Raw genomic sequence first — 27,550 nt, 5'->3', positions numbered from 1 at the left:
ACATTAAAATCAGTCTAGGAATGCCCTCTAAAACGTTAAATATATAAATTCTGGCCAGGTACGGTAGCTCACACCTGTAACCCAGTACTTTGGGAGGCCAAGTTGGGAGGACTGTCTGAGGCCAGGAGTTCAAGACCAGCCTGGGCAACATAGCAAGACCTTGTCTCTACAAAAAAAAAAAAAAAAAGAACGCTGAATGTGATGATGCACGTCTGTAGTCCTAGCTACTCAAGAGCCTGAAGTGGGAGGATCGATTGAGCCTAGGAGTTGAAGGCTACAGTGAGCTATGATCACACCACTGCACTCCAGCCTGGGTGACAGAGCAAGGACCCTGTCTCTAAAAATAAATTAAATATATAAATTCGAGAAAAGCAGAATATTGAATTCAATAAATTTCTTCAGGGACTCAAAAAAAGTTGAAATGAATTTTTGATTTTGGGACTGATTAGACTGATTAGATCTACCTAGTCACTTTATAAGTGAGTCCACATTTAGCCTTTTATGCAAGCAGGTAAAATCATAAGGGACTAAGTACAAACAGGCCTCACATCATCTCCACCACCTAACTAGATAACTTCCAAGTCTGAAGGAGGCAAATGTGAGAAGGCCGTGACAAAAAAATACATGTATTTTCCATCCTTATAGATTACTAAAGTCAAACTGCTTAGAAAGCTTGCTAGACTATAATTTTCAAAGGGAAAATGTCAAATAGGATAGTGAATAGTTTTTGCCCTGAAAAATTATTAAGCTAAAAATCTCTAATTAATCTCAAAGAATTCTTTAGAAGAGTCTCCAACATGGTCTTAGATTATGTTGAGGGGCGGTAGGGAAAGGTTTTTCTCCAAAAAGAATGCCAACATTGCTCAGGAATAATCATGAAATTTAACAGCAAAGACCACTGAAAAAAGTAGTGTTATCTGAGGCTCACAGCCAACACTATCTTGATTTATTAGGTACATGAGCCCTTCTAAAAAAGGGTTCCCAGATACCATTATTTCATAATAAATTAACAAGAATCTTCACTGAAGAGAGATGGCTCTTTTTAAAAAATAAAATGTACATTTAATAGAGCTTTGTTCTCTGTCAGCTTCAACCTAAAGTATTCTTCTCAGATGGATGAAACTTATTTTTCCAATTAACCATTTCCTCAGCACAGTGCTTCTCATGCCTTAGCTGTCAGAATTGCTAAGAGGGCTTGTGAAAACACAGACAGCAGGACTCCCACCCCCAGAGTTTCAACTAGGTCCAGGGTAAGTCTCAAGAATTGACATTTCCCCAGGCGTGGTGGCTCACGCCTGTAATCCCAGCACTTTGGGAGGCCAAGGAGAGCGGATCACCTGAGGTTAGGAGTTCAAGACCAGCTAGGCCAACATGGTGAAACCCTGTCTCTACAAAAACACAAAATTAGCCGGGCATGATGGCAGGTGCCTGTAATCCCAGCTACGCAGGAGGCTGACGCAGAAGAATCACTTGAATCCCAGAGGCGGAGGTAGCAGTGAGCCAAGATCATGCCATTGCACTCCAGTCTAGGCGACAGAGCAAGACTCCATCTCAAAAAAAAAAAAGAATTGACATTTCTAATACTTCCTTGTCCCCACAAATTTCATGATGATTCTGCTGGTCCAGGGACCACACTTTGAGAAGCACTGCCTTAGCAAATTAGAGAGGTTTTTCTCTCAGACCCTTTCAGGAAGGAAAGATAAACAGCACCCAAAGGTCCAAACACATTTCCACTCAATACTGAAATGACAGCAATCACCATAATTGTCCCTGGACCTTTTGTGGTTCATACATATTGTTCTATCTTCCTGTTTCACACCTCACCCTCCTGCCCTCCCTCCTGGCAATCCCACATCGCTAACGGCAGCAGCCACATCTGCCCAGCATGCCCTCATCCCTAAATAGAGAAGTTTCCACTCTTGAGTCCCAGTTGAAGCTAAGGCACACGGTTGGGATTTAGGACTGGGATGAAGACATTTCTGTCTGGCTACTCTTTTAAGCAAGACATAAACTCAGAAGCTGCTGGCAATTCCCCCTTTCCATCATGTGGACTGAGAAACAGAAGAAGTCCATCTGTCGATGAAGAGAGAAGCAGAAAATGAGGTGGGGGAGGGAGTGGTTCCTGGGTTCCATATGGTCCTCCAGCCTCTGGCTGCAGTGGAAGACGGAGGCCCCACTGCGTCTCTGCCCTTAGGATTCATAAGCCAATCTCAAACCCACATCTTATACTAAATTCTTCTATCCTGCCAAAACTATCTGAAGAGGGTTTCTGTTATTTATAACCAAAGGGGCCCTAATTACAACTGCTAATAAAGTGAGTTCTTTTCTTCTCTGCTTCAGTTCACCTCAGAGATTAAATTCATCTTAAAATGTCATCCTACTCAAGTTGACCTGTTCCTAAATATTTCCTAGCTGAAGCTCCATCTCGTTTAGGTGATACCCTAAACCAAACATCACTACGTATTTCAAATCTAGGGCCTGCTTGGATTCCCATACAAGAGGCAATTATAATTTATATGCTTCTCCAGGACTAGGCAGGAATAAATGAATATAAACCAGAAATGAATATAAATCCACTGGGTGAGCACAGAAATTTTAAAAACCAATAAACTTGTTTCAAATTAAGGTCTAATATGAAGTTTTATTTACCATGTAGAGAAATGTAAATGTTTAATTTTACATTAATGTTTCTGCATAACTCCAGCTTTCCAGCTATGTACCTTTTGTGTATGGAATTCATATTTTTAAATGGCATTCTTATCTACTACTTCTAGGCTCACCCAACCATGCATGATACATTTTATATATGCATTCCCATGGAAACATGTAACTCCCCAAAGAAAGCAGAGGGCATTTATCTTTCTTTATCACTTTGCATCTAGCTACTTCTCTTAAAGCAGAACAGAGACAAAGCAGACAAAATTTTGTGTCGCTTTCACCCTTACATCATATCCATAATAACACAGCCGTCCCATAAGTTTGCAAGGTGACCAGACATTGCAAAACCAGAGTTTAAAGAGGACTTTGAATATCTTACACTACCTAATGTTATATATCCTCTATGTTGAACATGAAGATTTTGGTCTCCTTGAATGAAGACTTCTGGGAATTATCTTTGGCAACTATATGCTTAGCAAAAAAGTCTGATTATTTTGGCTGCCTCGTGTCACATAACAACAAGTAGTTGCAGACTTCCAGTGCTTTCCTCAGAGTGTGTTGCTTTCTTTATGGCAATCAATTTACTTGGCCCAGCTGTCAGGCGTTCAACTTCCCAATTAACAGCTGGAAATAGAACTTGAACCACAGGAAGGAAGAAAGCTCAGATTTTCCCAAACGCACACTTAATGAAAAATTGAGCCTACTCTCTAGCTCATCTGCGTTTCTCCCGTAAAACACAAATGTCAATTTGGAAAACAATATACCTACAGAGGTTTCTCCACACAGAAAAGTTCCACATGATATATGACTGGGCCAAGTGCCAAGTCTCCATCCTTAAGGAGTAACATAAATTAATTTAAAACTGAAATGAAGCAGCCAAAATTGTGGACTAGTTTCTTCTTATTAATTCAGTGAGAAGACTGAAAGGGTCTAAACTATAGGTCACCACTTCTAATCTCAAAGAAATAAGTAACAGGGGGAAAACTCCTTTTATTCCACATCTTAGAACTACTCCTTGGGTCAAAAGTGAAACAAGGAAAAGCATGCCCGATGCATCATTCTTGCATAACTAATTATCCTCACTCAACTCCTCCTGACCAAGAGGATTTTCCCCAGCATAACAGAAGACTATAAATGAAAACAAGCAAGGCGGGAAGCAATAGGAACGCCTGTTCACAAGAACAACTACAAGAAAGCTTTAGGGGTATCACCCAAGGTGAACTGGTGGTGCAGCCCTGACCACCTACACAGACGCTTCGGGAAATGAGTTATTACTCTTGTCTATAGAGGAACAGAAATGATGATGGAAAAGGGTGTCTGAAGACATTCAAAGTCCTTTACTTGGATGTCTTTCAGGGCATGAACAGTGAAATTGTTAAAATCACAATTTGAGGAAAGACCATACAAAGTTTTTTCCTAACCTAATTAAGGATGAGTCCTCTTTACCTTATGGCTTAGGAATGAAAAGGTATTTGCTTTTAAGTCACATGCCTATTTTTATGACAAAAATCTTCTTCCCAGTTTACCTGATCATGGCCACTAGAGTATGGCAGTACTAAGTTTCAAGTGCAAATCACTTGAATGGATCTCACTGCCCTGGATTACTTCTGACTAGACCACAGCATCTAAGGGTCAGGACTGTGATGCATATCTCTTTGATCTAAGAGATATGCACACAGAATGCTGAGGATTTTTTTTTTTCAGAGCAAAAAAAAAAATAGTCGTTAGTCTTCAAACAAGTTTTCATTTCTACATCACGAAGCAGGAGCAGATGTCCTTTGGAAATAGGACCGTGTCATCCATTCAACTACTGCTGAACCCCATAGCACATGTACTTAACCAAAGTCAACATACACATTTAGAAGGACCACTGCTGTCCACAAATATCTTTCAGTGCTCATGGCTGACAGACATATTCTGTTGGAAGGATATCATTATTATCTACAAAATGATTCCATACTTGTGTCTCAAATCTCATCATGCAAAAGGATTAAGATAAAATATTTTTCCTTTAAGAATATCTCTCCTGAAATCTCATTTTTTGCATATTATCTTTTGGTGCTACCCAAGTCTCTTCTGCTCACAACACTTGCTTCACAGCAAACTCTGCGCTAGAAATATCATACTCTAGAATCTGACCATAAGGAGGGAGACAGGGGTCACTGTTGGATAAGACTTCAAGTCACTGGAATGTGAAATTGTATTCTACGGGGGAAGAATCAGAGCTATATGGCTTCTTTGAATTTATTAGAAAAACAACAAATGGATTACTCTACACCGTTTGACATAGGAAGGAGAGTTCAAATATACAAAAAATGTGTTCACTTGACCATCCTTCATAAAAACGTTCAGCTTTTATAATAGCAAATAGTACAATCTTACTAGACCTCTCATCTGCATAGGAGATACTGCACTATCTCTGCAAAGTTTAGGAAAATGGGGCTATGATAAGGATATAATAATTGCATTATGCTTTATTTATAACAAATCATGTTACCTTGAACTTCCAATGTGCTTGAATTAATATCGAGGAAAATAATTCTTAACCCCACCAACTGGCAAGTATAGGAATTTCATCTGTTCTGATATAATGACTAAGTAAATCACTATTAATTTCTTACTTTCCAACCCACTAGTCAACTAGAAACACAGTCAGAATTGCTGATGAAATTACAGGTCTTAAAGGAGTCTCTCTAATGCATTTCTTGCTTTCATCCTTCAAGCACAGCAAGTTCCAAACTAAAAACGGCTTTTGATTCATATTAGCATTTTAAATATAGTTTCTAAAAATTACCCTTAAGAGGTAATGAACTCAGGATGGGGTATGACTTGACAAGTATTATTATTGATATAACTTTTCTTTCTATGTTCTGAAAGTCCTATCTTTGAATTTAAAAGACACTATGTTTTTACCTGTTTCAAAGGGACAGGACAGATAAGAGAGAACATGGGAAAACATCCAAACTATATACATTTCAAATTATAAGCTATTTTTCCTACATTTAATAAGCTGAGATTACATTTAGATACTAGTAAAGAATGATTCATTAATCTTAAGAACAGATTAATTATTGTAATACTCCATTATAAAATTCTCTATCCATAAAATCTCTTATTGCCACTCTATTGGTAATTATTTCAAGTGCCATCTCAAATGCCTATGAAGTTAAGAAAAATGTTTTTAATGGTGCTTAAAGAGTATAGTATAAATACACACAAAATGCCAGGTCCTCTATTAGGAAAGAATAGATATTTTGATCAATTAGCAGAAGAGCTTTGAACATCATTAGAACCCATTTAAAATTGTGGCCTATATCACCTTAGAAAGCAACAGTGGTTTCCAACAATTTGCCGTGATAGTCAGAAAAAGGTCAAGATAGGTACACAGCTAATCCACACAAACAAACTCACATACAACACAGGAATTTAAGCCAAGTAACCTGATCGTTCCTTGAATTCACAGCAATAATGTGATATTGCCGCCATCGGGTTAATTATAACCCATGCAGGAAGCAGTCTAGTTGGCCTGCAAGCGAAATTATCAGAATGTGAATAGTTTAGAATAAATAAAGTACCTGAGAGTTTCATGAGAAGTTCAGAGGCTGCTTTGACTGACACATCCCGCCTCAGCACACTTCCCTTCCCTTCCTGGGGCTTTAGTGTGTCCTCAGAGGCTCCTGGGGCTGACACTTCAGATTCGGGGCTGAACACATAGCTGGACCGAGGCAAAGTCGCACTCAGGGACTCCCCTTCCTTAGGTTCCTCTTTCACTTTAAAATTGAGATTCATGGGCTCCTTCTGATTTGCAGCTGTCAAAAGAAAAAAGGGATTATATATACAAAAAAGGCCACTCCCCCACTTAGCCGCCCTGGTACTTAACGAAGTATGGAATGCACAATCACACTGTGCTAACACGGGAGGGATCATCAGAACAGGCTGGGTCCTGGGCAAAACCACACAATACACTCCATGGGCCTACGACTCTGAAGAGTGTGGGTTTCTGAATCTTTCGAATCTAGAATATTTTAAGAAGTGCTACATCTACAAAGTCTCTGGGCATTTTCTCTTTGGTTTCTCTAAATGTTCTTTCCTGTGTATGCCACTGCCTCCCTGACTTATTAGCACTCTCCCCACCTAATCCTATTATGAAATAATGCTTTCAGGCAATTATTCTGCCATAAGATAATGAATACAAACATGAGTCAGAGGCAATATTCAAAGCAAAAACCTGGGGTGCGATGGTAAGGTGAGGATGGAGAATTTGCCAAAGAGATAAGCTCAGACTAGAGATAGACCACTGTTGCCTTATTATAAGACGATGCTACTGATCCATAAACAGTGGGGCATGTACTTAGCACTGTTCTTCCAATTATGGTGAATAAATCCATGTCTGTAGCCCAAGTCACCACCGAGTCCAAAATGGCCTTTTTTTTTTTTTTAAAGAACAGTTTTTATTTTGGAATAATTTTAGATTTACAGAGAAGTTGGAAAGATGGCTCCAAAAGCTCCCATATATCCCTCACCCAGTATTCCCTAATGTTAACATCTTACCTAACCATGGTACATTTGTCAGAACTAAGAAATTCACATTACGATGATCTAAACTCTAGATTTTATTCAGATTTCACCAGTTTTTCCACTAATGTCCTTTTTCCATTTTTAGCACGGTTGGTTGCTGTGGAGTGTGTGGTCAGGGTAGAGCGAACTGACCTATTATGGGATGGATTCTGTGGCTTAGCCACGCTGTACCAGGCCTCCCCCACTGGGCTACATACTACCCAGGAAAGACCAAGAAGGAAGAGACAAGCACCCTCTTCCCACCACTTTTCACTTCCACAGGCATCTCACTCCCTTTAACAGTCCATGAGGTGGGAACTTACGACTGGTTACATTGGATGTGTCTATCTTTTGAGAAAGAGGATCTCATTCTAATACAGGATTCTTAGAAACACTTATTAGAATGAGCCTTAAGCCCATTCCATTTTAACAAACAAAAAGATGAAAATAAATCCCTAAAGCAAACACCTTGCTCATGACCTACTCCAAGCCAATACTCAAGCACAAAGTCTGTTTTCCACCGCATAACCCTCTAAGAATATGTATTCTAGAATCATAAGTTCACACAGACCAGCTTATTTGGAACCTGAACCCCAAAAGTCCAAAATATTATTTGGAAGTTTTACTACCAGAAAGATGCAGAGCTGGGACCAGAACCTAGGTCCATGGGCTTCCCACTCTGTGTCCCTTACCTGCCTCCACCGCACCACCTCCACTTCTGGACTCTTGTGTTGTAACAAAACTTGAAAATACTTCATCTTCCAATTTGCTCAAATACTCAATTTGAGTATTTGAAAATACTCAATTTGAGTATTTGAAAATACTCAAATACTCCAATTTGCTCAGTGAGGTCTACTCTGATCATCCCCTTCAAAACTGCAACCACCACCTTCACCATCCTCCCAACCTCTCCTACCCTGATCTTTCTTTTTTCCCTCCAAATTCTTATCATCTAATAATCTACTGTTACGAACTCAGCTGTGTCCCTTCAAAATTCATATGTTGAAGCCCTAACCTGCCAGTGTGGAATATACTTGGAGTTAGGACCTTTAAGGAGGTAATTAAGGTTAAATGAGGTCATAAGAATGGAGCCCTAATCCAATGTGACTGGTTGCACTAAAGAACCAGAAGAATAAGAAGAGAGAGAGAGACACCAGGGATGCATGCACACAGGGGAAAGTCTGCACAATGACACAATGAGAAGGAGGCCATCTGTAAGCCAAGGAGAGAGGACTCAGGAGAAACCAAACCTGTTGACACCTTGATCTTAGGCTTCCAGCCTCCAGAACAGAGAAATAAATGTTATTTAAGTCATCTCCTCTGTGGTATTTTGTTATGTGGTATTCAGTTTAACAGACTAATCACATGCTATATAGCTTTTAAAATTTATTATGTTAACAATTTACGGCCGGATGTTGTGGCTTATGCCTGTAATCCCAGCACTTTGGGAGGCTGAACTGGGTGGATCACTTGAGGTCAGGAGTTCGAGACCAACCTGGCCTCGTGATCTGCTTGCCTTGGCCTCCCAAAGTGCTGGGATTACAGGTGTGAGCCACCGAGCCCAGCCCAACAATTTTCGTTTTAACACTGATGTGTCTCAAGTGCCTAGAAGAGTGCCTGGCACATAGTTGGTGCTCAATATATATATTTGTTGAATGAATAAAATGTGTTGTTCCAAATTAGTGGCATCCAATAATGGTGTTCCAATATTATCTGAGGTTAACAAAAACTAAGACCTCCAAAATATTGCACCAAAAGCAAGCAGAAGTGCTTTCTCTGGATTTAATAATTGAATGGGAGATAAGACCTTTGAAATAAAGTTAAAGACCTTTCTACCTAGACCACAGCATTACTGAAATAGCTAATCATCACTTGAACTCTAGCATTACTAAAGGAGAAGTCCAGAAAAATCTCAAGAAAAATGCTTAAAAGCTAGCCCTTTGGGGACAATGCCATAGGAATCTGAATCAAAGGGAGCAATGATGGTCTACAGAGCAATCCAAATAAGTACTTCCAACCTCTACCAGGAAGGTTGCTCCTAAGAGGACTTGGTTTATTTAGCACATTTCTACCCTTTGCACCTTTCCCCCACTTCTTGGGGGATTTTGCTGGTCACCTTCTAAAGCTTGCTCTCTCCCAACATCATTCTCCCAGAACTCTTTATAAAGTCCTTTTCCAAGGGCACCCTAGTTCATCATGACAGAGTAATTAAGTAGGGTGTTTATTAAGTCTGTGTCTTCAATTCTTTGAGAAGGAACAAGTTAAAGTGAATGGTTAAGTATGTTTAAAATGCTTCATTGCTGCATCTTTTATTTAAAAACATTTTAAAATTTGACTGGGCATGGTGGCTCATGCCTGTAAGTCCACCACCTTGGGAGGCCGAGGTGGGCGGATCACGAGGTCAAGAGTTAGAGACCAGCCTGACCAACATGGTGAAACCCCGTCTCTACTAAAAATACAAAAATCAGCCGGGTGTGGTGGCACATGCCTATAATCCCAGCTACTCAGGAAGCCGAAGCAGGAGAATCCCTTGAACCTGGGAGGCAGAGGTTGCAGTGAGCCGAGATCACACCACTGCACTCCAGCCTGGGTGACAGAGAGAGACTCCATCTCATAAAAAAAAAAAATTAAATTCTAAGATGAGGCTAAGAATTCATCTTAGAGTTCTTAAAACTACTGAGGTCCTAGAAGCAAATCCCAACTTTTAGAGATTGTTAAGCAGATGCTTTCTGCACATGTAAGTGGTTTCTAGAAGCATTAGTCAGAGTATATGCTATGAGAGACTTAGGGAAAAAAGTATAGATATTTAGCATTGCTAGCACAACCTGAATTTAACAGAACTTCAAAAAGACACTTTAAAAGGCAATAGGCAAGCTGTATATTGTTGGATTGTATATTTACAAGGCACTACATACCTGGTTTTCATTCTGACAATACAGGGAATGACAGAAAATTGTAATGTGCTGAAGAAATGTAAATATTGCTAATGACATGCCAGAAAAGCACGTGGAAATCACTCATTTGCCCAAGTTTTAATTTTTTAAACATCTGAGTCTCAATAGAAGATGTAAAAATAGAAATGTGAAGGCTAACCTGCTTTTTTCAATGACCAAAAATATTTACATTAAGACCAATACACAAAGCCTATATTTTAATATTAATATGACTTAATAATTACCATCTTTTAAATTATCTCACTTTACAAAAAACCACACGTGCAGTGAGAGGTGGAATTCAAGATGTTTTCTTTTTCTTTGGGGAAATTACTAAGAGAAAAGCAACCATTTATGACTCATGACATAGTCTTTACTTCATTTCTACTACTAACACTGAAAGATTTGTGCACATGTGGAATCAAGGACTTAACCAGCACCTGCCTTGACTTCTGTTTACGTACTTGAAAGTTTCCGGATACTGCACTTTTGATGTGGCGAGGAAGCCCCCGTGAATCAAGAGGCCCCTTCTCTCACTGTTTGTTCCCAGCATCCTAGGACCTGGGTCACTCTGATGATCAATTATACATACCTCTCAGTTTATGTACTTGATGGAGTTTATGTACTTGAAGGAAACAAATCAGCTTTTTTGAGGATTTATGAAGGATTCAAGATAAACGCAAACGTGGGAAAGGAATGAGAAAGCCGCTGGGATAAGATGATTCCAATTTTCCAATTCTAGGTAATGACTATATAACTAGAAAATACTATATATTATATATATATATTTATATTTGTATGTACTATATTATTTTTATATTACTATATAACTAGGAAATATATAGTATCATTACTATAATATTATTATATATATATATAGAAAATATATAGTATTTTCTAGTTATATAGTAATTGTGAAAATACTATATAACTTCCTTCTAAAGACCATCATTTGTTTTAACGATACATACAACTAGCACTTGAGTAATGACTCAGGAATCTTGCCTTCCGTCAACCACAAGAGATAGATGTTATTACTATCTTCGTTTCACAGGTGAGGAAACTAAGGTCCCAAAAGGTTAAGAAACTGATGCCCCAAATCACAGAACTAATTCACAGAGAAACTAGGCTCAGAAGTTCTCACTGAAAATGCATCCAAACCCTTTCCTTTCTCTCCAAGACACCCAGGTACCTTTAAGAGGGACAGTATCCTCAGCAGGTGAACCGTGGCTTTGGAAAATAAGTGATGTGAGTGGATTAAGCATTTTTCATGAGAAAGGGAAGGGTGGGTTTCGCCTGAAGAAAAGGGACATTTTCTGGTAGGAAGAAATCTTGTGAAGATTTGACTAAGAGGTTGAAAGAGAAGGAATCGACTGCGAAATGAATGCTTCTGTTCTGTTGGTTCCCTCTGGTGAAGGAAAATGACACCTTTTCTCGAGTTTAATAAGACAGAACTCTCTTTCAGTTCAGAGTATGGCAATTTTGTAAATGCTGAACTGCTCTGTGAAAAAGCAAGGCCACTGAGAATTTTATTTATGACCTCACCCAAAACCAGAGCCAAAGACTCTTGGACCTGGAAGGGACTATAGAGCAATGGTTTTCAAATAGTGCTCCAAGGAACCCTCGGATATGCTTTAGGAGTTCCAACAAATGTTTGTTTCAAATTGAAGTTTTTAAAAATTATTTTAAAATTAAGTTAAAATTTAAGTTCAAAGTATGCATCATCCGCTGCATTATATATAAAACATCAGCATACTGGAGACTGCTAATGTGTTAACTTGTGTTGACAAGTTAATTCAGTTTTGTGTAGTGCCCTCGTAAAGCAGTTTCTCCCGCTCTCACAGGAGTGCTGCAGTTCTAGCAATATGTCATCAATAATGACGTGGCTGCCTTGGCACTGGTTTTTCAAAAAGTTCAGGCCTATGCATATGTGTCCATATATAATTACAGCAGTACTAGAGCCTGTATATATACTTTAAATTAGTGTTTATCTACCTCAACACCACTGGATAATCTGCTGGGAGGAGTTGGGGTGGGGGACTGTCTTGCACGTTGTAAGATGTTTAACAGCATCTCTGGCCTCTCTACGCACTAGTAGCCAGGAATATTTCCCAGTTGTGAAAAAATAAAAATTTCTCTAGACATGGCCAGCTGTCCTTAAATTAAATGCAAGGGTAGGTTCAAGTGTATCAAGTGTATCTGCTTGGTGCAGCTTCTGACCATAGCTAATAGACAGACAGACAGACATATCTAGATAGATAGATAGATAGACGTAGATATAGATATAGCTAGATGTATATCATTGATTGAGCACATAACATGAGCCAGGTGATACACTAAGTATTTACCTGTATTAAGTTATCTGATCCTCACAATCACCCTTTGAAGTAGGCACTAATATTATCCCCATTTTGCAGATGAGAAATCTCAGACCTAGAGAGATTAAATGCATTTCCCAAATAATAGTTAAGTGAGTAATAACCAAGTAGTTGACACAGAATTACAGATGGCTTTAGGGCATATTGTGAGTTTTGGATACTGCTTATCTCTCATTTATTATAAGGAATGAGGGCAGTTGCTAAATGCTGTCAACTTTGAAGCAAAAACTTGTACGCTTCTTTAATTGAAGAGATCCTGAAATTACAAGACAAGTTGTTAAAAATCTGTTCCTATTTGCCACTATGTGAAACTGTACTTGTATTTTTTCAAACTGAGATCAGCAAAATAAATTTAGAAATATACGAGATGATCACATTGCTTTAGACTCTGCTCCCTCATAGCACTGCAGTGTCACATTTTCTGCTCACCAAATAGCAACTTTTTTTCCCCCTAATTGTTTGGCTTTTTAAACGGTATATGTAATAAATGTGAACTTTTAAAACAAAATGAAAGCCATTACTGTTTTCTACTCCCTTATTTTACAATAAGAAAACACAGGCTCAGAGGATGATACGATCTTTTGAAAATCACACAGCTCATTAATGATAGAACCAGAATCAGAGCTTAACTCTCCAGACGACAAGTTGGTACTGTTCTGTCTAACCAAGTTCCCTTGTTAGCAGTGTGTATGTATGTATGTATGTATGTATGAATGAACAGGCTGGGGATCTGGGATTTTTCAGCACTGCGATGTGCTCTGGGTGAGAAATTGCCTTCTGAAATCATAAGAAAAGCCAAGATTTAATTAAATAATAATTAATAACGGTTAAATATGACTGTTACATGTTAAGCGTATTATATTCAAATGGAATGTTTAGAACATTCGCTAAATATTTTTAAATCTTGTTCTTTAATTTCCCTTAAATCATTTTATAATTAGTGTTTAGTGAAATTTAGCCATCTCATATTTCTCATTAACCCCCACCTGAGCTAATTCTTGGCCACACTTCAGGGCCTATGTACCCAAACCAAGACTGTAAGCGCCCCTGTGATAGCAACAGCCAAAGGGGCAAACCAGCTTCTGGAGAAGGGTCAAAGGTAGCCAGTGAGCAGTGCCTCAAGAACTTTAAAATAAATAAAGTTTTTCTGTAAAAACTAAACTACTAAAACCAACCCACGAAGGATAAAGGTAGCCATTTGCAGTAATCCACTTAACAGACAGGATATCTCCCTTGTCAAAAGCAGGAAGAACAAGTCCTGGAAAACCAATCAAGCTCTGAGTAAATTCCTACTATTAACATGGCCAAAGAACGAAATGTGTGAACAGCAATGGAGTGGTTTGCCTGGAGACTAGAAGAAAGAAAACCTGAAGATTGGATAATAGATTCCCAACCTTTTTCAGGAAAGTCAGTACCCACCTGCCCTAAATGACATCTCCTCTTGACTGCTATACCTGTCATTTTAAATTAATATGCTGACATTCTGCTTTACAGATCGGTTTGTAAATGATATTTGTCACTGTGGATCACTCAGAGAATCTGAAGAACTCTGGACTATGGCAGACCACGAAATGGCTACGGTTCCCCTCTCCAAAGGACCACCTTTTTACACTGTGACTTTGTAGCTCCCCTCAAGAGGAGGAAGGTATACATGTAATTCCATGGTTCCAATGATCAAACCCCAAGAAAAACATGAATAAAGGTAGAAAAATGGAAATGAGAGGGGTATGTTCATGAGCTGGTAAAGACTGTTAACAGCTTTCTTAAGAGGAGTGGGGAGATGGTTACTCAGGAGAAAAGAGCCGGGGCTGAGCATGGTGGCCTTGGCCTGCGCCTGTAACTGCAGCTACTTGGGAGGTTGAGGTGGGAGGATCGCTTGAGGTCAGGAGTTCAAGATCAGCTTGAGTGACAGAGTAAGACTTCATCTCGAAAGAAAAAAAGGATAAGACAAGACAAGGAAAGGAAAGACAGAGAAAGGAAGAAAGGAATGGAGGAAGGGAGGAAGGAGGGAACGGAGGGAGGGAGGGAGGCGGGGAGGGAGAGAGAGAAGATGGGAAAGAAAGAAAAGAGCTAGCCAGACAGGAGTATGATCTGATGCAAGAGGTACTGGAAGAAGAGTCCATCAGAAATGCTGGGTGGATGGGTGGGGACGGTGCTAGGTGGAAAAGGCATGGAGGGGGAGCTGGAGGGGCAACTTCAAGGCGCGAGGAGGAGGCTGAATGTGAAGGGATGGAGTGTAGATAAAAATTTCAGTACAATTTTGAAGACATAAAAAATTTAACCGGATTAGTGACTGAAAGTGCATGCATTAGAAATGATGCCATGGTTTGAAGCCAAGGAAAATAAACAGTGAAGCAGGCGGAGGTCAAAAGACAGTTTGCTCAACTGAGAAAAAAAAATAGGTAATAGCTAATTAAGTGGTCAAGAGCCAAGCTTTTGCTGTTACCCAGAGCTGTATCCTTGCTCTGTCCCTTGCAGCCGAAACCTTTAAGTCTCAGCCTCCTCATCTATAACCTAGGTTTACTATTACAGACCCTACAGGGCTGTGGTGAAGGTTAAATGAGAAATTACATGATGTGGCTGGCAAAGTGCTCAGCTCACTGTAAGCACCTTTGATTAATTATAGCTCTTAAAATAATAATAATAGTAGAAGCAGTAACAATAATAACAACAGTAGTAAAAAGAGTGGACTTCAAGGAGAATGACACTTTGCTTTGTTTTTACAGATACAACAGAGTTTGGTAAAATTTCCCAGGGGTCTATCACGATAAAAAATCACTCTCATGGCAATTCTAGAGCTAGATACACTCTATTATCCAGCACAGTGAGGAAAGAAAGGTCTGGATTCCAGTCATGACTCTTCTACAGCTATTTACCCCAAATCTTAGTTTTCTCATCTACCTGCTCGTTATGAAATGATATATTTAGAAATACACTATACACTATGAAGCGCTACAGAAATACCAGTTGGCCCTACCCTTACTGCTCTATTTGCACTAAATAATTCCTGAGATGCCTAAAACTATTAACACAAATTCTGAAGTTGTCTGACATAACAGCATCCAGAACATGCTGAAATTCTGGCTAATTCCACAACACACAAGAAGGGCAGAGAACAGAGACCTTTTTGCCGTTCTCTGTTTTTGCTGCTTCTTTCTGTAATTTGGGGGTACAGACAGCCTGAGGAAGGGAAACCTGGAACCACGCTGCCTGGATTAGAATCCCACTTCTACCACCTATTCATTGTGCTAACCTGGGCAAGACTCCTAACCTCTCCACTTGTCAGTTTCCTCATCTGTAAAATGGGAATACTAATACCACCTACTTATGGCATTGCTACGAGGTTCAAAAAAGTTAAAGGGCACAGAGTAAGCATTAAATAAAGTAAAAATAATAAGCAATGAGCAACTAGCATAAGAACTCAACCTGTGTGTGTAAGCAATCCAGGCCCCACTCATAATCCTCCAGGCCCCAGTTACCTATAATCCCACCTGCCCCTTTCTTAACTCAGGTCAGTGTTTGTCTCATGAGTGGCAAGTCACTGAAAAACAGGAAAGAGTCACACTCTCCCTCTCATATGAATCACCAAGTTCAATAAAGTCAAAGATTTCAAAAGGGCATTCAAGCTGCTTTCACATATAAGGCCCCTAAACGCAGCTGCTCACATGAGGAATTTTAGTCACATGATCAGTGAGTGCTCATCACGAGGAAAACAAGGCAGGGTTAAAAGGAAGGGCCAAACTGGAAATGCAAAGGGAAACTGTCAAAAATCACCTAACTGGGGCAGGCATGCCCAGGCGTGGGCAGTGGAAGAGCCCCCTGGCTGCTGGCACTGCAGTCACAGGGTGTGAATAACACGAGGATGGCATTTACTTGGAAGAAGGCTCATTTGTTGAGATGATTGCCTTTACAGAAAGGCAATCAGAGCCAATGGGCAATGAAGATGACTTGGTTCAATGGGCATCTCCCATCCCTCCTTCTCCAGCAGCACAAACGAAGGTAAAGCAAGACTGGGAGCCGCCATTTATACAAAAATTCTATTGTACCTACAGAGGCTTAAAATAGTGTGAAATAGATGGAAGCTGTAGAACAAAGGCAGATGGAAAACTACAGTATATGACACAAACACATTAACCTACACCCTACATTTATACGTGGACACCTTTGCTGTTTAATGGCTGAGCTACTACTAAGTCAGAAACGGTTAGCTTCTATCCATTTGTTCACAAACTGTCTCTGTGAGGCTAAAAGTAAGTTGCTGCTTTAAAGAAGTCCATGTCTCCTAGTTAAAATTATTTTGGTCTCAATTTTACGAAATTAATATAATGTGGGAGACAGCACAACAATTTTTGCTGGCTTCCAAATTAAAAATAGTTGAAATGACATATCTTTTATTTTGGAAAACCAGGGACAAAAAGATATTCCCAGCCAACAAGTGAAGTGCCAAGTTTCTGTCAACTGCTTGGTTATAATTTGGAGAGTTAGAATTAAATTTTATGTCTTTAAAAGTGTAGTTTTCAGAAAAAGAAATGATGTAAGGCCACTGTTGCAGGCAACTTTTAATCAGGCTTCTAATAACGATGACCCTGTCAGTTCCTTGATGCTCTGCACCGAGGCTTGAGACTTTTTGACTGGAGAAAATCCCCTGTCAGGAGGCCCCACAAGGAACTACCTGGAGATCCCTGAGCACGGCTCACCCAGGCCTCTCCTTCATGTCAATCTTAATCCATGGTGAAAGCCACAGACCCATCTTATACCACCATGTCCTGTTTCATGGTCTAGGGTGGAGACCACAGCAACAAAACTGCACTGATGAAAACCACAGCTGTCCCAAAAAATACAGTACCAGGTACCAAGTTTATATCCACGTCAGTGGTCCTCAGCCCTGGCTGCACATTAAAATCATTCTGCACATTAAAATCGTTTGAGGATATTAAAGAAAATACCAATGTCTAGGGCCTATCCCAGTGAATCATAATTTCTGGACGCTGGCATTTTGTGAAAAACTCCCCAGGCAAGGCTAATGTGCAGCTGAGGTTAAGAACTGCTGCTGGCTATGGGCGACAAGGCACAGAATCAGCAGGAACTCAGCTCTCCACAGTCAGGTGAGCACCTATTCCCTGAACACCCCTAGCCACATGACCACTGGCTCACCTGCCCTGACATGCAATGATTTGCATATGCCTTCCAGCTTCCAGGAAAGAGCGACTGAAACATACAGGCCTGGAGCCCTCTCAGGCCTGCATCAGTCTAAACCATGGGCGAAATTTATAAAATTCATTTTTCTGTCAGCCCAGAAAGCTACCCATACTCTTCTTCCCTGAATCCACTGTGAGGCCGGGCCTGGAAGCCTCGGTTTTGGAAGCAGCATTATTCTTGAAGGACCAAGCAATGTTCAGCGTGGGGTCAGTCAGAAGAATAGCTGATGGTTGGGAGACGGGGTTTTATTTCACAATCATGCACGTTAAGAAACCTCTAACAGGAGTGGGGGTGGGGGGCTTTGAGGGTCCATTTAAAATAGCATTCTATCCACTGACTTTTAATCCCATTGGGTTCCATTCAGACATCTTTATGCTTAGTTTTAGTTGAAGGAGCAAGAAAGGCTCCTCTTAATAACCAGGCAAGAAAGCATCAAGTGTTTTCTCTCTTTTGGAAACAAGTAGGTGTCTACACGCTTGAATTTGTCACTGTGCTCCAGTTTTGCAGACAGTGATCTGGCTGGCACAAAGATTCACAGACTCAGTGCCCACAAACAGCTGCACCCTACAGTACCAGCAGGTGCACGGACAGAGCCCAGCGAAAAAATTCAGTGCAAGAACAATGGCGCCGTTATAACGCCAAGGGACAAGGCCTGAGACTGGCCACTACTCCACTACATTTGATTATGGGAAGAGCTAGAAACTCAGCCGCAGCTCCCTGGGATTTAGCCTTTCTGTCCCTAAATCATATCCACAGACACAGCCAGGTAGGGCACCACAGCGAAAGCAGCTATCAAATGTATGGCCAGAACAACCAGAGTAAGAAAAATTAAAAAAAAAATTGCTCCAGAAAATGTATTCCTTTCCTTTTAACACATCTTCTCTCCTGAGCTGCACTGCCACAGTCACCAAGTTTACATTTACATCCAAATATGCACACACAAAAAAATTAAGGATGCATCTCTCTCCCCGGTGACTTTATAACAGGTTGCTAGGTAACAGTGCATACAAGTCAGGTTTCAGGACCTCTAGTAAGCCACCATAAAATAGCTGCATGGGCCTTTTGCATAAATAGTGTGTGCATTTGTTATCTGTTTTCTTACGCCAATTGATCAGTCAGTAAATATTCTGACTGCCAAACCATAAACAACTCCCCATCAATAGCTAACTGAAAACACAGACCACAATGTAAGGCTTTGATGTGCAGTTCCTCACCCCAACCTATCAACTGGCTTCTCCCCTCGTGCCTCTGCTGCTTGCAGTGCCGGCGCTAAGCAGCCTTATCTTTTGCTCCCCGAGAATGGGTCTGGAGCTAATTAGAGCCTAATGTGGGCACTCAGAGCTGAGCCCAGCAGGAGCCACACATCATACACAAGTGTTTTATCCAAAGACCAAACCTTCCCTGCTCCCTCTCATCTTCCTCCAGATTTTAAAATATCCCTGGAGTCATGGAGTAAAGGGAGTAACACCTTACTCAGAGTCATTCACCTCCACTCAGATTGCGCCAGTCTATTAGGTAAAGAAATGTCCCCTTTCTAAGCTATGCTATGTGAATATATCATTTGCATTCCTTCTCTGGGGATTGCACTATAAGGGCCCATAAAAGAAGCCCCCTTTGCTATCACAATTAAGGAAAAACTAGAGTTCCCTTGGAGGTGAAATCCTGAAGGATCAGGACAGCAAACATGGAATTTTCCCCACAGGTTCAAAAATTTTTAAATATGAAACTCAAAGTCTCTAAAAATCACACTTTCCCCTACACTGGAATAGAAGAGGGAGAAGTCGGGGGAGAGGGGTGATGAGGAGCAGAGAAGTTGGCGTTCTCCAGGGCCGCAGTGAGAAGCATTTTAATCCTGTGACTTGGCCAATTTCAGCATAGGATCCCCACACTCTCACTGCAAGTCAGTGTGCTTCACTGTCACATTCCCTGCTCTTTGCCTACTTGGTTCATTTCTGGGACACCTAACTTTCCATCCCCTACCTTTCCTCACTTCTTCCAACTAGTCTCTCCCACTCGTAAGGAGCAAAGATCTGGGATGACGGCGACATTCCAAAAGACCCGACTGAAGTGTCGCTGAGCAAAGGGACTTCAGAGTGGAGCTGAACCTCTAATTCACCTGGCAATGACATTTAGTGAAATGCGACTCACAGTCCATTTAAAGGAAGGCGGTGACCAATTATTCTCCATTTAAAAGGGTATTGTCAATCTCGAAAGAGCTGAAATGGCATTTGGAAATCATCGTGGGGCCTGCCATCTTCACTGAAAGACAGAACCAATTCTCCACAGACCTTTCCCCACCCCCTACATCTCTTTTAAAATTTAAAATCATACTTTAAAAAACATAATGAGTAGCCGCACAATCCTGCAACACACCTTATTCCAAAAGAGAATGATAGGAAAAACAGAGTGCCCTAACACCTTGATGCTCCTGTTCAACACCACAATCTAAATCAAATACGTGGGGAAAAAAATGATAAAAAAACGAGAAACATCACGTACAATTTGATGGTGATGGAAAGTAATGTCAACTAATAAGAACACATCTTTATAATCTATACTCCATCTTTTTTTCACAAATGGATCAGGGCAGTTTTTTTTAAAAAAAGAATTTTTTAAAAATGTGTTTTTAAATTCCGCTTTACATGAGGTCCCTAGAGTAGTCAAATTCAGAGACATAAAGCAGTGGTCTCCAGGGCCTGGAGGGGAGAGGTGAACTGAGAGTTGTTTAATGAGTTTCTGTTAGAGAGAATGAAAAGGTTCTTGAGAAGGATGGTGGTAATGGTTTGCACAAACAATGTGAATGTACTTAATGCCACTGAATTGTACACCTAAAATAGTTAAAATGGTAAATTTTATGTTAAATATATTTTGTCATAATAAAAAAATTTCCCATTAAAAAAACCTGAAAAGTTTATTAAAGATAGTTATCTTTGCTCAAATTTTAGAAGTCTGTAATTCCTAATCGTAGCCTTTGTATAGATGTCCTTTAAAAATCGTATAAATTAAGACAGTAAAGAACTTGAATAATGCCAAAATGAGGTATTCCATGCAAGTCCAGTGCAGATGAGACACGTTAAACAGGGCCCAAGGTCACACAAGCAACTGACACAAACCTGGCTTACCATGCGACCTTTCCCCACTACAATAAGAACTCACCAAGGGGAAAAAAAACAGAAGGAAATAACAATCCCTACTGTTTTGAGACCCAAGCCAAAGCAATACTACTTCCAAAGGATTACACACACACAAAGTCAAGGAGAAAATGTATGAAAGTGCAGACTATCCAAATTTAAAGGGACCTTGAAATCATCTAGTTCTACCAGCTTATTTTGCAGATGAGAATACTGATAGAGAGAGAAAGAGAGAGAGAGGGAGAATACAACCCTATTCAAGTACCTGACAGCTTCATGAGAAAATCAGACGCCATCTTAACAGAGATGTCCTGGCTGAACAATGCTGACGCACTGTTGGCCACATACTCGGAGGGGTCTTTCAGCTTTGTGTGGTTGGCGGGCCTGTCGGCAGCATTCAAAGTAAAGGAGGTGGGCAGGCCGTTATCTTCCTTGGGTTCCTCCTTCACCAGCAAAGGCGAGACGCCAGCCCCTCCCTGGCTAGTCCTCTCTGGAGTGTTAGACGTCATCATGGTCCCCACTAGCTCTGTCCCTCCTCCTTCCCTTTGCTGCCCCAGGCAGGCACTGTCACTGAGGTGGGGAGATCCCTTGACATCTGGGTCTGGGATCTCCTCCTTCACCTTGGCTTCTGTCCTCAGGAAGTGCTGATGGCAACGCATGTGGAGTTTCAGGCTGAAGTGGCGTGAGGAAGTAAAAGGGCACAGCTGGCACTGAAAGGTCTCTCCCCGATCCTGGTGCTGATGAACCTGACGGAGAAGCAAGAAGAATGAGCTAGCCACCGTGCATTTATGGAAAATGCCTTGCTGTAGATCCAAACTATTCATCAATCATTTCCTCACCATGCGAAGGGCTGGCCTTTGTACTGCAGAGCATTTCATTACTGGGCTCCAGGTAATGAGGCCAATCCCTAAACATAAAGTGGGTCCACACAGGTTAAGAGTCCATTACTGGGGCCACGTTCACCACTGAGGATGCAGTCAGCCAATGGATGCTATTTTGGGTAGCATTCCAATATTCTGGTCATCTGATCTCAGCTGATATCTTCGGAGAAAATATTATAAACCCAGCACAATTCAAACTTACATAATTACTAGTTGGGGGTCAAAGAAGTAACCTGTCAAGTAATTCCTCTCACAGTAATGATAGTTTGCATGTACCCAATTATTGTCACCCAGAGAATTAGCTATGTTTTGCAAACATAATTTCAATTTTCAAAATGCTGCTCTTAGGTAATTAAGAATGTAGAAAATGATGTCTCCAGGGTATTCCCGTTTCAAAGACAGAGAAATTGAGGCCCCAGAATAAATGGATTGAGCGAAATTACAGACAAAAAAAGCAAAGTAGGAGAAAAACCAAGGTCTGACCCTCACCAAGTATTCTGAGCAAGAGGAAACTAATTTTTCCAAATGTGGCTATAATATCATGCTCCGGGTTCTGACGTCTGCAATGAAAGAATGCAGACTTTTAAATCCAGTTCCAGTCTTGCATGCACATGATACCTGTAAAAATTGGGAGAAACTTTTTTTCTTCCTGTCACTACCAAATTTAGTGCTTAAAAAAGTGAAGAAATCATTGCATTGGCTGGAGCCAGGCTTTGAGCTGGCAGGTGCTCATAAGCTTGTAACTTCCCCATTCATCTCTGCCAATGTACTTTAGTGCTGACCTGCTACACTCTGCTATTTCAGGACTGGCCCTCCCTTAAGTAGAAACTGCCAATGGTGTAGATGTGGGCCAAATGATTTGGGGAGCTGTGTGATCTGAACAAACAAGTAAGCAATTGGAATCCAAAAGCAAAACAAAACTGACACTTGCTCTTTTAGGGGTGACCTAAGCAGGACTTGAACCCAGGTCTCACCAAGGTCAAAGGCTCATGAGTTAACCCGCTGCACCACCTGGCCCCTCTGGGTAGGTTTTCTTTCCAAGAGAGTGAGTTTTACAACAGCTGTTTATGCATTCTGAATGCAATCCAAAAGCATTATTCACCAGCCAAAACATACTTTTAAATAATGTTAAGTGACCAACAAAAGCAAAGAAATTAAAAGTTAATGGTGAGATCCTGTCGCTACAGCACCCCACTGTGGCTTTTTGAAAAAAACAACCGAAGAGATTCTGGGTCCCCCAAGGCATGAGTTTCTCAACAGAAATAACCATACACACTTAAACCCGGTTAGGCAAAGTCCTGCTTATGAAAAGGCTTTCCCTGTGCCCGGGCAGAGTGCTGGGGGTGGGGAAACACACCGATTGTCTCCGGCTGTTAACATCACCTTTCTGTTCTTTCACAACAAAGGGATTTCACTGGATGCTGGTCATTTCATTTGCTTCCTCCCTGAATCCCCACCATCTCCTCCAGACAATTCATGCAGAAGCAGGCACCTTGGGGACCTGGGTTCACAGTCCCACGGGACCCTGACTGGTGCTGCCAAAAGCTTGCCCCAGCACCAGGTGGTAAAGGTCATGAGGCAGAGAGCTTCCATTTCATTTGCTTCCTCCTCAAATCCCCACCATCTCCTCCAGACAATTCATGCAGAAGCAGACACCTTGGGGACCTCAGGTCACAGTCCCACGGGACCCTGACCGGTGCTGCCAAAAGCTTGCCCCGGAACCAGGTGGTAAAGGTCACGAGGCAGAGAGCTTCCATCATCCCTGAGAGCAGTGCAGTGGGGCACATGCCATTTCAGAAGTGTCCTTACATCTACTGACCCAAGAGAGGACAGGAGCTAATCCAGAACAGAAGCTCCGGAAGCAGCTTCTGGAAGAAGGAAAAGGACAGAGCGTGAGCCCAAGTTCTAAAATAAAAAGGGAGCCCTGGATTAAAAACAGTCCGTGTGCAAGTATTTTATGTGGCTTCTTTTCCACCAGATCCTGGTCTTGTTATATTTAGTTATGGACAAATTAGTGAAGCTTTAAAGGAAAAACAGTGGGTATCTTGTTGACTTTTGCACTTAACAATTTTATTTGAGCTATACTTTTCCAAAGGGACTATATATCACATTTGGCCTTTGAGAGAAGTGTTGGCTTTATCCTCTGAATGCAGTTTTATCCCCTTCTCTCCTGACATTGGAGCATTTTTCTGATCATAATTTTTATTCTGTTTAGCTTGACATTTGCTTTAAAGACCCTCTTAGTCTACTAAAATGAAGAAATGCTTGTCTAAAGCATGTCACTCTCTCCAGGCCATGTTTAGGGGCTCACTAACACCCTGGTCATTTCACACAGACAACCCATATCAGGTGCCGTGACATCATTAGGGCTATCTCTTCACCATTAGGGCCATTTCTTGGTAACAGTTGGATGTTTGGGTCGTGGTACTTCAGAGCTTCGGCAAATTTTGGGAAACCTCTACTCCATCCCGCACTAGGGGGACAGGTGAGGGCTTTAATAAGAAGTTACAGCTCCTTAAACGGCAGACCTGAGACTACTAGAACTCAGTACCCTGACTCTTGGTCAGTTTCTTGATAATATTTCACCAGTGTTGTCTTAGCAGTCCTTCTCACCTTTTCCATTCAATTTTAGCTTATGAATTCATGTTTAATTCCTGTATGTTCCTTAATGGAAATCTGAGATAACCCTGAGGAAGCTGGAGGCCTTTATAGGCTCCTTCCACACTATTTAACTTCATAAAAACATTTGCACAATATATTATGAAGGAAAGGTGGACTAAAAAAATGTACAGTGCCTAGAACACAATAGGATAGAGTAAGTACTATAATACAAATACAGTAAGTACTATATTTGTTGAACAAAGAAAGTAGAATCCCATTTTTCTTAAAAATATTGATACAATCAATATAGAAGAATATACATCAAAATGATAATGCTTATTTATCATTTTGGGTGATGGGATTAAGGATCAATTTTATATTTTTTTAAATCAGTTTTTCTAAGTTCTCAGCATTAATGCAGATTACAAAAAGAGAAAGGCATAAAAATTTATTTTAGAGTAATTTTTTATGCCATTTCATTGATTATTTCTAAATGTAAATAAACACTAATGTATATTCAGATGGCTTTCAGATAATGATTACTGAATGTTGTTTCTCCAGGCTTGGCACTGTATTAAGTGCTTTATGTGCGTTATCTCATTTAACTCTTAGAACAACCCCATGAGATAGCCTGTGTGATTATTAACTGCATTAGTGGAAACAGAGGTTTGGACAGTTAAATGATTCTTCCAAAGTCTCACAGCTCCTAAGGTGAAACTCAGATTCTAAGGTTTTCCTGACCCTACAGTTTGAGATCTGTTTGAGATCTTAATCTCTGGCTATACTCCCTCCACTTTTTCTTTTTTTGAGACAAAGTCTATCGCCCAGGCTGAAGTGCAATGGAGTGATCTTGGCTCACTGCAACCTCCACCTCCTGGGTTCAAGGGAGTCTCCTGCCTCAGCCTCCGGAGTAGCTGGGATTACAGGCACACACCACCATGCCCAGCTAATTTTTTTGTATTTTTTTTTTAGTAGAGACGGGATTTCACCACGTTAGCCACACTGATCGCAAACACCTGACCTCAGGCAATCTGCCCGCCTCGGCCTCCAAAAGTGCTGGGATTATAGGCATGAGCCGCCTCGCCCAGCCTACTGCCCCCACTTCTTAGGCAGAATTCATTTTAGAAAATCTGTCCATGGCTGGGCGAGGTGGCTCATGCCTGTAATCCCAACACTTTGGGAGGCCAAGGCGGGCAGACTGCCTGAGGTCAGGAGTTTGAGACCAGCATGGCTAACATGGTGAAATCCTATCTCTACTAAAAATGCAAAAATTAGCCAGGAGTGATAGCGCATGCCTGTAGTCACAGCTACTTGGGAAGCTGAAGGAGGAGAATTGCTTGAACCCAGGAGATGGAGGTTGCAGTGAGCTGAGATTGTGCCATTGCACTCCAGCCTGGGCGACAGAGCAAGACTCGGTCTCGAAAAAAAAAAAATTGTCTGTCCATATTTGTAGTCTCTGGTGGATGTAGCAGAGGATATCTATGCGTAAGACTACAACCATTATATTTTCAGGTAGACTGGGTTTGCAAAATGTAGCAAAATTAAAGTATGTTTAGCCAAATAAAATCATGAATGCTTTAATTAAAAAAAGAGCTGCCAATAAGAGAGGTGGAAAGCAGGAACAAGAAAGAATATACCATTTGATAAAATTAAACTTGCATGAGCTCTTCTCACACTTCCCGTATCAAAAGCTCAAGTCATAGCTCAACAGGTTAGGACACCATGAGTTTGAATAAAGTAGTAATTTCACACAACTGCTTTATCGTACTGGTTATTGATTTGTTCTGAAAGCATTCTAGGACCCCACGACCCGCAAAGCCCTTGCAGCTCTCATCTGTGACACTGCCATGGCCGGCCGTCTGTGTCATCAAGGCACCCAACTCATCTCCCTGTAGTTTCAGGGTCAGTAGTTCCTGCTATTGAAAACCCTGCTTTTTTTCCATGGGTTTATAAATAGGTTGTTTTAAGTGACCCTGAGATGAAACCAAGCTTCCAAGGTGTCAGGCTAGATGCAAGTTTTCTGTTCGCTGAAGCTTTAAATTTGCCAGAGCTGATTTCTAAACACAGCTTAGGAAATAGTAACTAAAACAAATTTCCATTTTAAAGGCATTTCTTTTGAAGTCTCATCCTGCTAATGAAATTCAACTCTGCAGGTTTAAAATGTAAGTTTTTACTTTGGGAAGACGTGACAGAGGATGAGGAGGGTTAAAGTAAAAACTAAGTCAGCTGAGTAAAATTCAGCCAACCAGAACTCCTGGTTAAATGGATTCTGAAGACGAAGGGCATGCTACTCCCAGGAGACAAAGGCAAATGATAGAAAACAAATTACATCATGGATTTAAATTATTTTAATCTTCCAAGCTATTTCTTAAAGTCAGTAGAGGTTCTATCTGGTCACACTTTTTTAGAGATGCAATTCTGAAGAGTGATTACTGATCTATTCAGAAGGATTAGACGGTAAGATTTCCAAATAAGCAAATACCTTAATTATGTCCATACATTATACTTCTTATGGTAGGAAAGTAAACACTTTATAAATAACATCCACAGCCAAATCATACTGAAATATCAGTGAAGATATGATTGCTATTAAGATGCTCAATGATAGTTACTAGAATTAAATAACTTCCATTGAAAATTCCTGTGTCAAACATTTTGCTAATATTCTCTCCTTAAGTACTAGTAACAACTCTTCCAGACAAACATTATCATTCCCATTTAACAGATGAGAAAATTCAGAGTCTAAAGGTTAACGTTAGCTCAAGGCCACTTAGCTAATAAGTTGCATAAAAAGATTTCAATTCACGTCTATCAAATTCAAAAGCCCATGCTCTTTGGATCCCGTGACTTTCCTCCTTGATTTTGAGACAAAACCCTTCGCATTAATAGGGTCAGCTAAAAAGATTTCCATCTGACTAAGTTTTCCCCCAGCTCACAACAGAGGGACTCACGGATTCTAGTCAATTCTGTACATGCTTAGCTTAGATTTGAGCTCCCTGTTGTTTTTAATAGGACATTGAAAATGATGTCCCTGGATGTTTGGTAAATGTAATCCTGGGAATTATGACAACTCAAACACTGACAGCCTCAAGGACTTTAGCCTTGTTAGAAAGGGCCCCGAAGCCTCCCAAAGGGCTAAGTAAAGTTAAAGGCCAGCTGCCTTCCAATGTCTTCATGCTTCCTACATGGTGTCTCTGTGTGTTTCTCTGGGT

The 27,550-nt window shown here is 40.7% G+C and overlaps 1 protein-coding gene across 10 annotated transcripts in view; it reads right to left on the bottom strand.

Annotated features, from left to right (window-relative positions):
- Positions 1–27,550, bottom strand: part of ZNF827 (zinc finger protein 827) — a 177,431-nt gene that overhangs the window by 102,322 nt on the left and 47,559 nt on the right. For all 10 annotated transcript variants that reach the window (XM_012453999.2, XM_012454000.2, XM_012454002.2 and 7 more), the window contains exons 4-5: positions 21,122–21,602; positions 6,234–6,467 (exon numbers count right to left, since the gene is read on the bottom strand). In XM_012453999.2, the coding sequence (XP_012309422.2) occupies positions 6,234–6,467; positions 21,122–21,602 (715 nt within the window). The remainder of the gene's footprint in view (positions 1–6,233; positions 6,468–21,121; positions 21,603–27,550) is intronic.

Source organism: Aotus nancymaae, unplaced genomic scaffold, assembly GCF_030222135.1.
Source record: "Aotus nancymaae isolate 86718 unplaced genomic scaffold, 86718_ANA_hifiasm-v0.15.2.pri h1tg000033l, whole genome shotgun sequence".
Lineage (NCBI taxonomy): Eukaryota > Metazoa > Chordata > Mammalia > Primates > Aotidae > Aotus > Aotus nancymaae.
Note: the sequence above shows the minus strand (reverse complement) of the source record. Positions and strands in the feature narration are given on the sequence as shown.